This window comes from Pogonomyrmex barbatus, unplaced genomic scaffold (assembly GCF_055798465.1).
Source record: "Pogonomyrmex barbatus isolate J1 unplaced genomic scaffold, ASM5579846v1 scaffold1, whole genome shotgun sequence".
In the NCBI taxonomy this organism is placed as follows: domain Eukaryota; kingdom Metazoa; phylum Arthropoda; class Insecta; order Hymenoptera; family Formicidae; genus Pogonomyrmex; species Pogonomyrmex barbatus.
The window spans coordinates 13,855,528-13,868,240 of NW_028297098.1; the positions used below are offsets into that span (position 1 = coordinate 13,855,528).

General features: G+C 39.7%; 1 protein-coding gene across 11 annotated transcripts in view; it reads right to left on the minus strand.

The window, feature by feature from the left end:
* Nucleotides 1–12,713, minus strand: part of LOC105431858 (uncharacterized protein CG43867) — a 62,715-nt gene that overhangs the window by 19,966 nt on the left and 30,036 nt on the right. For 2 of the 11 annotated variants that reach the window (XM_089080082.1, XM_089080078.1), the window contains exon 2: nucleotides 8,988–9,235. The exons of 8 other annotated variants lie outside the window; for them this stretch is intronic. In XM_089080082.1, the coding sequence (XP_088936208.1) occupies nucleotides 8,988–9,059 (72 nt within the window). In that variant the 5' untranslated portion in view covers nucleotides 9,060–9,235. Of the gene's footprint in view, nucleotides 1–8,987; nucleotides 9,378–12,713 lie in introns of all 11 variants that reach the window. One more of the 11 variants, XM_089080069.1, reaches the window with a different exon arrangement.

Sequence of the window (12,713 nt, forward strand, 5' to 3'; positions counted from 1 at the left end):
CACTTCGCGAAAGATTGATGGCGTTTTGCGAGATAGACAATCGCTTTAGCTTTTAACCGTGATTCTATTCGACTCCATCAACGTTAAACGCCGTGTTGTAATTTCGCATGTACATCTCTTCCATCTTAACGCAATCGTTATTACTTACTCTGTCGTTTTGGTAACAACGGTTTCTTTTATATTCGACAAACTCATTTATGCATACTTAAAATATAATATAGGACTTCGCTCGTTCTTATTTCTTCGTTCATAAACGTTATCGAGAACAATCGACAAGAACTTCCAATATCGCGGTAACGCGTAAAATTCGAAGTTCTTGAGGTCGAAGAAAGTTCGATGGAGGTGCAAGTGGTTCGATGTCTAATTTCGCGAGGGAAAGTTTCGTCAAATTTGGTTAAGTCTGCGGACGAGACGTACCACTGTAGACTCGATGACAATTTAATGGATATGATGAAGTTAAATCTGAGGACCGATATAACCGAGATTGATACGGACCTGCGACGATTCTGCAATTTTATCCAAATTCTGCAAGGTATATTCCAAGCTTTTTCGCGATTTTGATTTTAATGGATTCTCCGATAAATTTCGAATCAATTTTCTTTTCGATAATCACATTTGCAAATTTCAGTTAAATTTAACTTTTGTCTTACTAATTACAAAATACAAAATTGTCGATACTAATAAATAAATACAAAATAAATAAATACATACAAATATAAATAAATAAATACAAAATTGTTGATACTAATAATAAAAAGGATCGTGAAGATTTTTAAACAGCTTTTTCTTATCAAAATCGTTGATGATTATTAAAGATGTGCGAACTATTCGAATCTGTATGATTCGAACCCGAACTATTCGAAAATTTTGAATCTAAAAATCTATTTCGAAGCACATATCAATATTATTTTTCTTACATAGAAATCTCTTTCTTCATTATTTAAATAAAACTCAACCTAATAATAATTATGTCGTTAAGTAAAAGTTACATTTCAACGATTCGATTCGATGTAAAAAAATCTTTCGCACATCTCTAATAATTATTTTATTGATAAATCATAAAAAAAACATCTTAGACATTTGTTTTAATTTCCCCGTTGATTTTCGAATATTACTCCCTTTTGCATTTCAGATCCTATTTTACCGTTTCAGAGATACTACTTTTACACGGCACTTTGCTCAAGCTGATATCTCGGAGCAACGAGCGATCAGTTTCGCACAATACCAAGAGCGGTCGGCGAATAAAGAATTCGTGGTTCCTCCTCGCTCGGGCGGATAAAGCGGCGTGGCGCGATCTCGTCTTTTTCGAGGAAGATGGATCGGCGAGAGAAGAGACGAAGGGAGGGAAAGGGGCGGGGGGGGAGGGGAAGACGCGAGATGCAGCGAGCGAGGATGCCGGGGAGCGGAGGGAACCAGGATCTCATCAGGGTGGGCGCAGTTAGCAGCATCTGGCGTCGGACGGAAAAGAAAAAGGCAAAGGGCCGACGAAGAGACGGGAGGGAGGAGAGGCTGAAGAGAAGCGTAGAAACGTTCCTGCTAATGCGGAGGGGAAGAAAACGCGCGCACTTTCTCGGCGCGTTACACACTCTAGCGACACGCTAGCTGCCGGAGAGGCGAAATCCGCGATGTAAGACGGGTGGATGACGAGGAGAACGACTGGTACATTAGCCACAGGGGCAGATGCGCCACCGGGACCTCTCAAACTGTCGTCAGTGCGTAAATTTCGCTTTTTGCGACGCCGAGATGACGCCGAGAGGTATCTGGCTGATCTAATCTGGCGAAATTTCAGGTGGCATGGTGCATTCCGTCTTTATCCTAGATATATGAATTCTTGTCTATATCAAACTCGTCATTCTTGACGATTCTTTGAAAAACTACGATAAAATCCTCGTATATATGTTCACAACTAATGACAGTACCGGATTCCCTATCTATTGTCAGAAAAAAATGTCCACGTGGAGAGTGGAAGTAAGAACATTAATCGCAGGAAAAGATGTTGTTGACGTGTTCGTTGAATTTTCGAAGAAAGCGTTCTCTTTGGGGTGGAAAAGGAAGGCGACGAGCAGCTTTTTTTTTCCGTGGTCGGACCGGGGTGTCTCATAATTTGTCCAGGTCCACGCATAAAGCACGAAGGGTGAAACTCGTGGAACGATAACACACACCCTCTCGCGTTTCGATCGTCGGAAGATCACGTGCGCGCCGGGACGTCGTCGTCGCGAGGATTGGCTCGTTAATGTTATCGGTGGCTCGCGTGACGCGAAACATAGGAACCGGTACTTTCTTGAATTTCGTTCGCTTTGTGCGCGGGAAATTTATGGCCGGTTCCCGATGTTGTCGCGTGCGGCCGGAGAGAATCACGGAAAGTACGAAGGAGAAAAGAACGCCGGGGCGGAAAAAAGAAACGGCAATCCGGTTTGTTTCTTTTCCAGGGGCACGAGAAAAAAAAAAAACATAGAAGCGAAAATTACTTCCGGTTACGTGATTCACGTACTCCGCTCTCACTCTTTCCCTCTCTATCCCTCGGCACGCTTCTCGTGATTGTTATTAAATACGATGGCCCTGCAGGCAGTAGATAAATTAAAAACGATACGAGCCGTAACGCTGCGACGTATCTCGCGAAAATACGAACGCCTAATCCTCCAATCCGGAAATTGGTTTTTGCGATCGTCGAATAGCCTTCTGTTACTTTTTATTTCTGTCCATTCACGTTGATCTATTCTCAAGGAATTGACGAGAGACCACCATAACTACCGTAAATTTTTCACTATCACGGTATAAATGAATTCTTTTATATTATATTCCGTGCTTCAATGCAAAAAACATAAAAAAATAAATTATTTTTCTTAATCGCGTTACTTATACACATTTCTTCTTATTAAATTATTAATTAATTAGAAATTACTACTCAAAAATTACATTAGTTGTAATAATTAGTTTTTCCTACAAAGTAAGTCGAGTAAAATAATTTTTAAGAAATAATAGAACGTTAAAAGTTTGGGATAAAATTAAATGCACAGAAATCTTGTCAACGACAAAAAATGAAATCAATTATTATTTTTTTCGATTTAACTTTCCTATTCATTACGGAAAAATCGTGCTGTATCGAACACTCCCCTCCTCGTGCTTGCTCTCGGTACGGGGGAAGAGTAATGGTCGGTAGAATTAGCCCGACGAAAACGAGGACGTATAACGGTTAGCACCTCGTGCGTTAGCGTTTCTTCTTGTGCGATACCGCAGGGCGAGTGCACGACCCTTATTTATAACGAAATCCCGGGGTCGAGAAGCCGGATCGCTCTCCCGTGCCTTGTATATTAAACTATGCCAACCCCTAGGAAAAGGAGTATGGAACGAACGTATGGATGGTTTCACCACGAGGGTTATGAGCGAAAGAAGGAAATTACGTCGATACGATAAAACCGAGATTCACCGCTGATCTCGTGATATATCGACCCTTGTTTAGTTCCTCCCTTAATATTATCAATAGGCCGAATGAATCATTATATCATCGCGCTTATCATAATCGCCCAAATGCTTCTGAATCCGTATTTTTGCAATTATCACCAAATAGTACAATATAATTTTATATTTCAATAATGAACAAAATATTACTAATATTAAATAGATATTCAACATCATGTCTGTAACAATAAAATAAAAAATAACGTATATTTTGGTAATAATGGTTAATAAATTTTGTTAATTTTCAAAATATTTATTTTTGTACATCCGTTATACTTACATTTTAAATCTCTCAGTAATGCATATGTATGAGGATAAATAGACACAAATCAAACATTTCGTCACACATAAGCGCAAGACACCAAGCCTTATTTAATAATCGGATATAATAAAAATATAATTACACTTTTACTTTACAAGGACGCTCTATCGAGGGAGGACAGATTTTTTCCAGAGCCAGCTATTTTGTAGGCGTAACGACCTGATATTCAACGTGTATGTACACGTGTTCGTGTCGTGGAGATACTCCGAATGTTCAAGAGAACGAGAATCGGGCTATCATCCGGCCGAGCTAATTCTCGTATTCTCTTTATTATCGCGATCGTAACACGGCCGCCCGTCATCGTCACGTAACGTCGTCACGAGCGTTAATACGATCGCCGTTATCGTTATTGCACCCGCCGATGCATCCCGCCACGAGAATAAAACGCGCGCGCGCGCGCGCCTACGTGTCCAATTCCCAGTGCAATCCGCGACATTTATTTGCGGGACGACCGATGGAAGTGCCGGCCGGCCGCTATGTACACAGGGTGACCTCGTCGCCATCGTGGTGGTCTGAATCATCGTTAGGAAGGATCGCACGATTTCTTTTTTTCGGTCGACTTACACCCACCTTACGCGACATGATAACAACGGCTCAACGCGGATTTGCGAGGCGCAAATGCCAATTTTCAAGACGCAGCCTTGCGCGTCATAATGACAATGCGACAGAACGCTCTAGGATTGATAAAATACTTCGTTATACGTAAACGCGAGCTTTAGTTACACGTAATTATAACATTTTTATTTTACAAGGATTTCGCTCTAGAATAGATTTTCCTAAAGTCCTAAATTTATTCCGTTTTCATGTTTTAAGTAACGCATTACCTTTTTATACGCTTTTAAAATCGTTTCATTACGGTATAGAGTTAATCCCATTTGACGTTTCAGCTAAGTGTTTATAAGATGGGAGATACGTGCAATCGTAAAAAGCTTAGAAAACCACTGACTTAGCGGAGATACAAGTGGCATGGGACTGGGTTTTGATGTGTGCAGAAGGGGACATCCAAGTTGTACTACCTTACAACTGCTTCCTTTTGTCTTTCTCTTGACTCGAGAAGAGAGAAAAGAAAAGGGAGTTGGGGAAATAAACGAGAGGCGATCTTAAACGAAGCGATAGGACGATCAGAGAGTGATAGGATGATCAGGGATGGATCTTTTATCATCGTAAATACGATATTTATTCACCTTTAAAATATACATAAAATTCATGGAAAATGGAAAAATTACAAAATAAAAAAATAATATAATTAAAATTAAAAAATTACGTATTAACATAAATAAGATTAATATCCTGGTATATTCGCTATATCTGGTATTTCGGAATAAAAGTAACTTGGATCTTGGTGAAAACAAAATATGCTAAGAAGAATAAAAAACAGAGAAAAATGAATATGGAAGAGGAACGCAAGTGAAACGTCAAAATCGTGCAACGATGTAATTATGTCCGTTACACGTGTCACATCGCATGTTACATCTCGGACCAGAAGTGTCCAGGTCGCACGAAGATCCAACCCTGAACGTAGTAGGGACAAGTTACACGGAGGTTACAGGAAAACGGAGAGCGGGCGGAAGAGAGACGTTCGAGAAATCGCTTAGGGCGGAAGTGATGGCCTCGGCACGAGATAAAGAAAGAAACTAGTGCCTTGTAAAGCTCGTAACCCAGATGCGTCCCGTGTGTTTTATTGCCCTTTTACGCTCCATGGTCTGAGGGGTAGGAAGGAGGCGGTGATAGGGGTGGTGGTGGTGGATAGCGGCCGTCGTTCCTCGTGCGCGCACACACACATACGATCTTACACGGAAACGCGAAATCGTGCCGTCGACATTTTCGCTGTACGTCACCGGCGAAAAGTGTGGAAAAGTTCGCTGAAAGGTGCGGGAAACTTCCGCCAATCGTCACATCAAGAACCGTCGCTCCTCGACCTGATACGGATTGAAGTTTTATCTGGCCACTTAATAATGTCTCAAGACGCAATAGTACTCTTGTCTCGATATTATAAAATAGAATCTTTCTTTGTACTTTCTTTGTCTTTTTCCTATTGCTAATACTAATAATATTAATAATACTAATCAATCTTATACACAAACTTAATCTTATACACAAACTTGCTAGGTTTTTCTTTTTCGTGAAATATTAATAATTTTAATTAAAAGAAAAGACGAAGTTCTCCGATAGTTTCTCAAAAACTATCGGAATGCAGAATTTAGAAATATTATTAGTCATATAAAAATTCGTTTTCTGATTTTGTGATTTCTTTTTGAAGATTTTATCCCTTCTGATGAAATATCTTCCTTTCTAGTAGCGTATTACAACGAAAATACTCTCAATTTTTTTCTTATTTCCCTCGTCTTCAGTGTACCGCGAGAAAGCCACCCCGTCAACTCGTCTATTCCGCCGTCAGTGCGTTTGACGGCCAGGATTAATATTTTTCGGCCAGTCGCAGTTAGGTGGCAAGAAGGGTCGATAATACGCATCCTTGCCGCAAACGAAAAGCCGCTTAGGCCAGCAACCGCGGCCGAAAAAGCTTTCTGCCGAGGGCTTTCTCTCCACGATGGCTCCCGCGCCCTCGTTGCGAAACTCGCAAATGTCTGTTTGGCAATAAAGCTCAACGTCCCTTTCGCCTCGGATACGTTTTCTCGCTTAGTTGCCGACATAACCGGAAGCTCACTTCCGGAAAAGAATCATATCCAACTGCATGTTACGAAACAAGAAACGAAGATCAGAGATCAGAACCGGAATATAAAAATACGATATGATTTGTCTCTTAAAAAAAAAAAAAAAAAAAAAAAAAGAAATTCTGAATTTCAAATGCATTCGATATAATAAAATAAAAAAAAAGTTGATCATCGTTTCCATGGTGAAATGGAAATCGCTTGAATTAATTATTGCGCCGGTAGTATAAGGTGATAAGTATAACGTCGGTTAATTCGCTCGCGGATTTTAAACCGCGCCCTTTATCTGAGAGCTTTGGCGAGAAAGCGCCTGGTATTTTCGAATTTTATCACGACAAATACAACTCTTCTCCCTCTTTCCCCAGCATACTTCGGCGTCTCTATAATAATAAAATTAAAGAAAAGGGTCCGAGAGAGAAAGGAATAAAATTGAGATTGGAATCGAGAGTTGCGAGCCGAGACGCTCGAGACTTGTCGCGCTCAAGATTCGCGCGTCCTCCAAGAAATACTAATTACAAAAGTAATTACAGCAGTAACAGTAGACACGATAAACGGCATTATCCCCCGCGACAAACGTAATTGCACGGTAACGGAAGGACAATTAACTGCTCCATTTTCGCGGGCAAACGATGCGTTACCGTACGTGTATGTGCGCGCGCGCGCGCGCATACACACACACACACACACACACACACACACACACACACATCCGTAAGCACGCATAAAAACACACACACGCGTGCATATATATGCGACGTTATTTAAGCTTCAGTTTACGTTACCGCGCGACGCTTACCGCGCATCCTGCTATGCAAATGCATGCTGAATTATGCATTCCGTCCGCGAGTTATAGATACATCCCGCGAGCGGAAAACGCGCGCGCCGAGTTATTATTCCGTAACCCTTCCGCCGGGGCAGTATCGCGAATTCATTTTGCATTATAATTCCCGAAAGATCGCACGGGTGGACGGATTAAATTCGACCGTTGCCCAGGGTGAGCCTACGGGATTCGCGATGTCCCAACGCGACGGGTGGGCCTGAAACCGCGAGAAATTAACCGGGTCTGAGCGATTTTTTCTTTTTGTATCACGCGTGCAATCGTTTTTGAGCCGTAAGCGTTTAAAGTTCGGCCAATGAACCGATGATTCAGCGTTCGTAAACGAACGCGACGATTTTTTTGTCGCGCTCGGCATTACTATACCGGGAGAGCGGTAACGAGGGGGGGAAATGGCAGATAAAAATATCACGCCATAAAGCGTAAATCTAGCTTTCTGGTAGCTTTTTATTTGACATTTATTCGTGACATTTGTGCATGACAGCGGTATGGATGGTATAATACAAACCTAGCTTTTATGCTAGGTTTACGTCTGACATTCGTTTCACGACACTTGTGTCTGACAACAGAGAACGATAATATAAGCGATAAAGAATTTCTCTCAGATTGCATTACAATACGAGAACGTTAGAGAGAGAATTAATGGAAATGTCATAAATGTTGTGAATTTAGTTCAAGCAACAAGATAAATGATGTTCTTTATTAATCTAAATTCGGAAGCATTTAGTTCGATTAATTTCGTCCAAATACTTTAGAAAATTTAATTTGTAAATCTTGTTTCCAATAAAGGGAGAAGCTAAAAATCAATTCTCATTTGCCTTTTAAAACAAATGAAATTTATAAAAAATTAACTTTCAAAAAGGGAAAGGGAAAAGGGAAAAGAGAAGTTATTTTTAATTTTAAAACATTTTTTCTCTTATATATATAAATGGTATTAAATATTTTTTTTTTTTTTTTTTTTTTTAGTTGGACGTTAATTAACACTTTTTTTGTGGCAAATGACGTTAATTGAGGTAGAATTTTTTTTCTAACGTAAGAAATAAAATGATTTAATTGCTAGGAAAACTGGTTACTGTAGGGTTTCTCGGCGCTTTTTCGGCGCTGTTCCGCCGAGGTGGCCATTAACGTTCTGCTAGAGAACTCGCTTTACCCTACACGCGGCATATACACGAACATCTACACGTGGCGAAGTGTGGACTCTCGCTAAGTGGTCCATTCAGCAATGCCTGACGGAATACATTATAGGAAGCCGCAGTTAAAAACCCTCTCCTCCGCGAAGTCTCTTTTGTCCCCTATTCTTCAGATAATTTTCCTCCTTTTGGAGAAAAATTTCGCCTACGCTGAACAAACGTGTAAGAAAACCATCATACGGACTTACGCTTGTTTTGAAACTTCGAACTCTTTTCTTCTAATCGAACTTTCTGAGATATCTTATATCTTCTTAAAATATTTTTAAAGTTCTTTCGATACTCGATTAGTCTTACATCAAGATTTGTTTACATTCAAATAAAATATATTCGTATAAAGATTTAATAAGAATAATTAATAAATTTTACTTTTGTAATTTTATATTTCAAATAATTAATATTCTTCAACTTTCTACTTAATGTAATCGAGTTTTTTATAAAAATTGAAAAAACAATCCGTGCTGACTCTCTTATCATGAAACTAATCATACGAGATAAAAGGGAATTACGATTACCTTACGGAGCATCTCCTCGAGGGATTCCATGTCTAAGGCAGAGTTGTTGTTTTCGGTATGTACGGGTTGCATCACTGATGATTTATCAATTCACTCTCGATGAATCACTGGTCTCGATGAGAGAATTATATTTACGGGCACTAATCAAAATCGTTCGCCCGCGATGATTTCATCGCCTGCCATAAATATCGACGCGGGCGGAATTTATCACCTCGTGATTACCATCATTTCCCGCGTCATATTGTCCACTATAATCGAAAATGTTCCCGACAATCATTCGCAAACAGACGGATATGTGAGTGATATGTTTGAACTCTGATACGAATCCGTACCGAAAGTTGGACGTTATTAACGTTTTGATTTGTGCTTTCCGAATTGTCACCGCGATCTCTATTAACAAATTTAAATTTGTAAAAAAATCTAATTCGGACAATTTTCAATTTAAGATTTTTTTCTACGTTTGTTAAGTTAAAAATTAATAAAATAAAGTTTCAAGTATCAATTCATTATGCTCTTGTTCAGTTACATATATTTTGCGAATGTTGTGCTTCTACGCGAAATTTTCATTATTGATTTTTGTTGCATAAATTTATGTACTGGGTTGTCACGTGAGGCCGCGTTTCCTGTAGGTCGCGGTAAGAAAGATCTGAGAAACAGCGGATTATAGGAGCCGAAAAGGGGAGACGCTGTAAAACGACGAAAAGGGAGGGCTCTAATCTTTCAGCGGGGGCGAGAGAGACCTGCCATCGTCACACGGCGTCGTCATCGAGGACTGTCGAGAGCGTCGCTCTCTGCACGACTATTTTCGGACGTGGGGTATTTTTAAGCCTTGCTTTGGGAGTCCCGAAAGGCGCGATTTCCAGAAGAAAGAAACGTGCCGTTTCCTGCCACCGCCTGTCGCCTTTCACGATGCAGTCAGTCGGTGCAGTACTTCACGGACAATCGAGAAAGAAAATATGAGGAGGGCGTGCATTCTCCGAGAATGTACACAGAGACACGTTCGTTTTCGACTAATTGAGATACAGGATAAACAGAAAAAAAATCTCAAACCCAACAAGGCGTCTTGTTTAGAGGATATTTTAAGCGACTTTTTCACGAGACAGCAGAACGAGATTCTACCTCATCCACCTCGTGAAAGAAATATACGTGCAATAAATAAAATAAAAATTATAACAAAATATATATATAATAATAAATATCAAAGATAATAATGACATATTGTTTTGGCTTTCTCGTAAATTTATATCCTTATTTATATTTCGGTAAATCTAAAATCATAATCGTCTCTTTGGCTTACTATGTATTTTACACCGTAGAAAGCTTCGAAATTCGATATCTATTTTATAAAAATGTTGAATGCAAATTCTTCGATTCACAATATTTATCTGCGAGGATAAATTTATCTGTCATTATCGCGAGGATAAATTCAGTCCGAGGTAAAAAATATATTTTTTTTGCGATTTAATTATCGAGAGGTTGACCCAACCGCAGCATCGGATCGCATCGGATAATTATGGGTACGCGTCACTTTTTTTTGACTATTTTTCACGTGTGCTCGGATGCTGGCCGGGAAAACAGGTCGCGGTCTCGACTTCTAATTTTCACGAGTCGCCGATAGGAGGATCAATATTTATTCTCTCTCTCTCTCTCTCTCTTTCTCGCTAATACCAATCACCCCAGGAGAGGCTGCTCACTTTCGCCTCGTCCTTCATTAAAGCTCGATTTGTTCCGATATTTGGTAAGCAAATAGAGAACCCGTCTGCCGCGCTATCATGCCATAAAGATCCGGAGGAGCATCGCAGGACGAAAGTAGTTCACGCAGAAAGTTAGTTTCCACAATTTCTCGCCGCTTGTGTGCGTCCGCGCGCGCGGTAGTTTTATTATTTTCCCGCTCGAGATAAGTTCGCCCAATATTGACTATAGCTACTTCTGCACTGTCTGTAAATCGACACTGGTTATTGTTACGTCAATAGTTGAACAAGTGACATTATCGTAAAATTAAGCGAACTAGTCACGAGCCAGTAATTCCCCTGACTGAAAAGCAAGCATCAAAGACTGCAACTGCAACGTTAATTGAGAATCTCGTACATTTGCAAGAAACAATTTATATCGATTTTCATTATTAATATCGCTCCTCGATACTGCGATGTGAAAGAAACGATCGATCTCAAAAATTGACAATGAATAAAATCTCGCTTCGATCATCAAAGGCAACGTTTCGGAACGTTGCGTATGTCCGTCTACTACGCGCAAATAAAAGGAATACGTAAATGACTGATAAACCAAATGACTGATCGAGAGATTGACTCGAGGCCTGTCGAAAATACACTTCCCAATTAAAGTGCGAAAGACTCGGACTCTGGAGAGAAGGCGCGAACGCGCTAGATGCTATAAACGAGTGCCTTTCAAGTGCTTCCCGGCGCATTGACGCGAGTCGAACGACATATGATTTCGATCCAACGAGATTTTTGTTCCATTCACTACAACGTCCGCCTCTCTCGTCCCTTCGTCGAGCGACATTCGTTTGAACCTTCCTCTAAACCAACGACACGAACGGCGAAACGGAGCGCACGCTCGCTCTGTACATCCCCGATGCCCCATGATCAAAGCTTAATTGGAAAAGAGGAGGCTGGTCCTGAATGCTGGCGACTGATACCACCTGGAATAGATACCGCTTTTACCTCCCTCGTAAGCGGATATATGGGTTAGCGCTTTGATCAAAGGGCGAAAAGGGCCAACGTAATTTTTGGGGAAAAAAATCAAGAAGCGTTTTGTCCAACGCAATGCGACAATTAACGGGACGGTCGACTGTAATAACACGGATCTAAAGGTTCATCCGCAATTGACTTTCTCCCCAAGAAAGAATAATTCAACGAAATTTTTTGAGATATGAATTAAAACGAATCCTCTTAATTGTGCTTCTCATTAAGTGAACGCTAAAGTTTCAATCTTTTTAAACTCTTTATTGTTAAATATTATTGAATTAATTAAAAAGGATAAAATGTTCTGTGAGCCCTTTTTAGAAGAAAACGGCAAAAATATTGCCACCTCAACAATATCGTTTTTATTTCTAAAGTCGTAAGTTCGTAATAAAAAAATCATAATAGAGGTTCTATGTAAAGTAATAAAACGCAGCCTTAGCTTATTTCGTCGTAAATGTTTTTAAGATCCGTTTTAATTCTGTCGAGATTTCTCAAGATTTTTAATTTTCGTTCACCCTTATTCTCAACATTCATCGCGAAGCAACATTTAAAAAGGGGGAGAGATATTTATTCCGGTCAGGAAATTAAATTCCTTTAAGAACGCGATAAGAAGGAAAAGTAAGATAAATAAGTCAAAATGCGAAACGAAACATTGAATTAATAATGTAAAAAGATAAATAAAGATACGGTAAGTGAAAGCGATGACATACAAAGATTGTGAGGAAATTCTCACGAGTTACGAATAGTTCTTACAACGCTTTATATTAAAGGGATACAAACAGATTCTGATCCCAGAATTAATTATGTAACAAGTTCTAAAAGTACTACATGCGCAACTAGGACAAACTTTTGATTAATTGTCGTACGACAATGTAAAATAACTCTCCACAGTCAACGCCCCAGAATAAACGAATGAAATTTTAAGACGGATCAAAAAAAAGTTAAGAAAGTTCATCATTTATTACATCCTCTCTGAAGTTTCAGTATTTGTGTAATTACGTACTTAGGAATAATATTCTCAGAT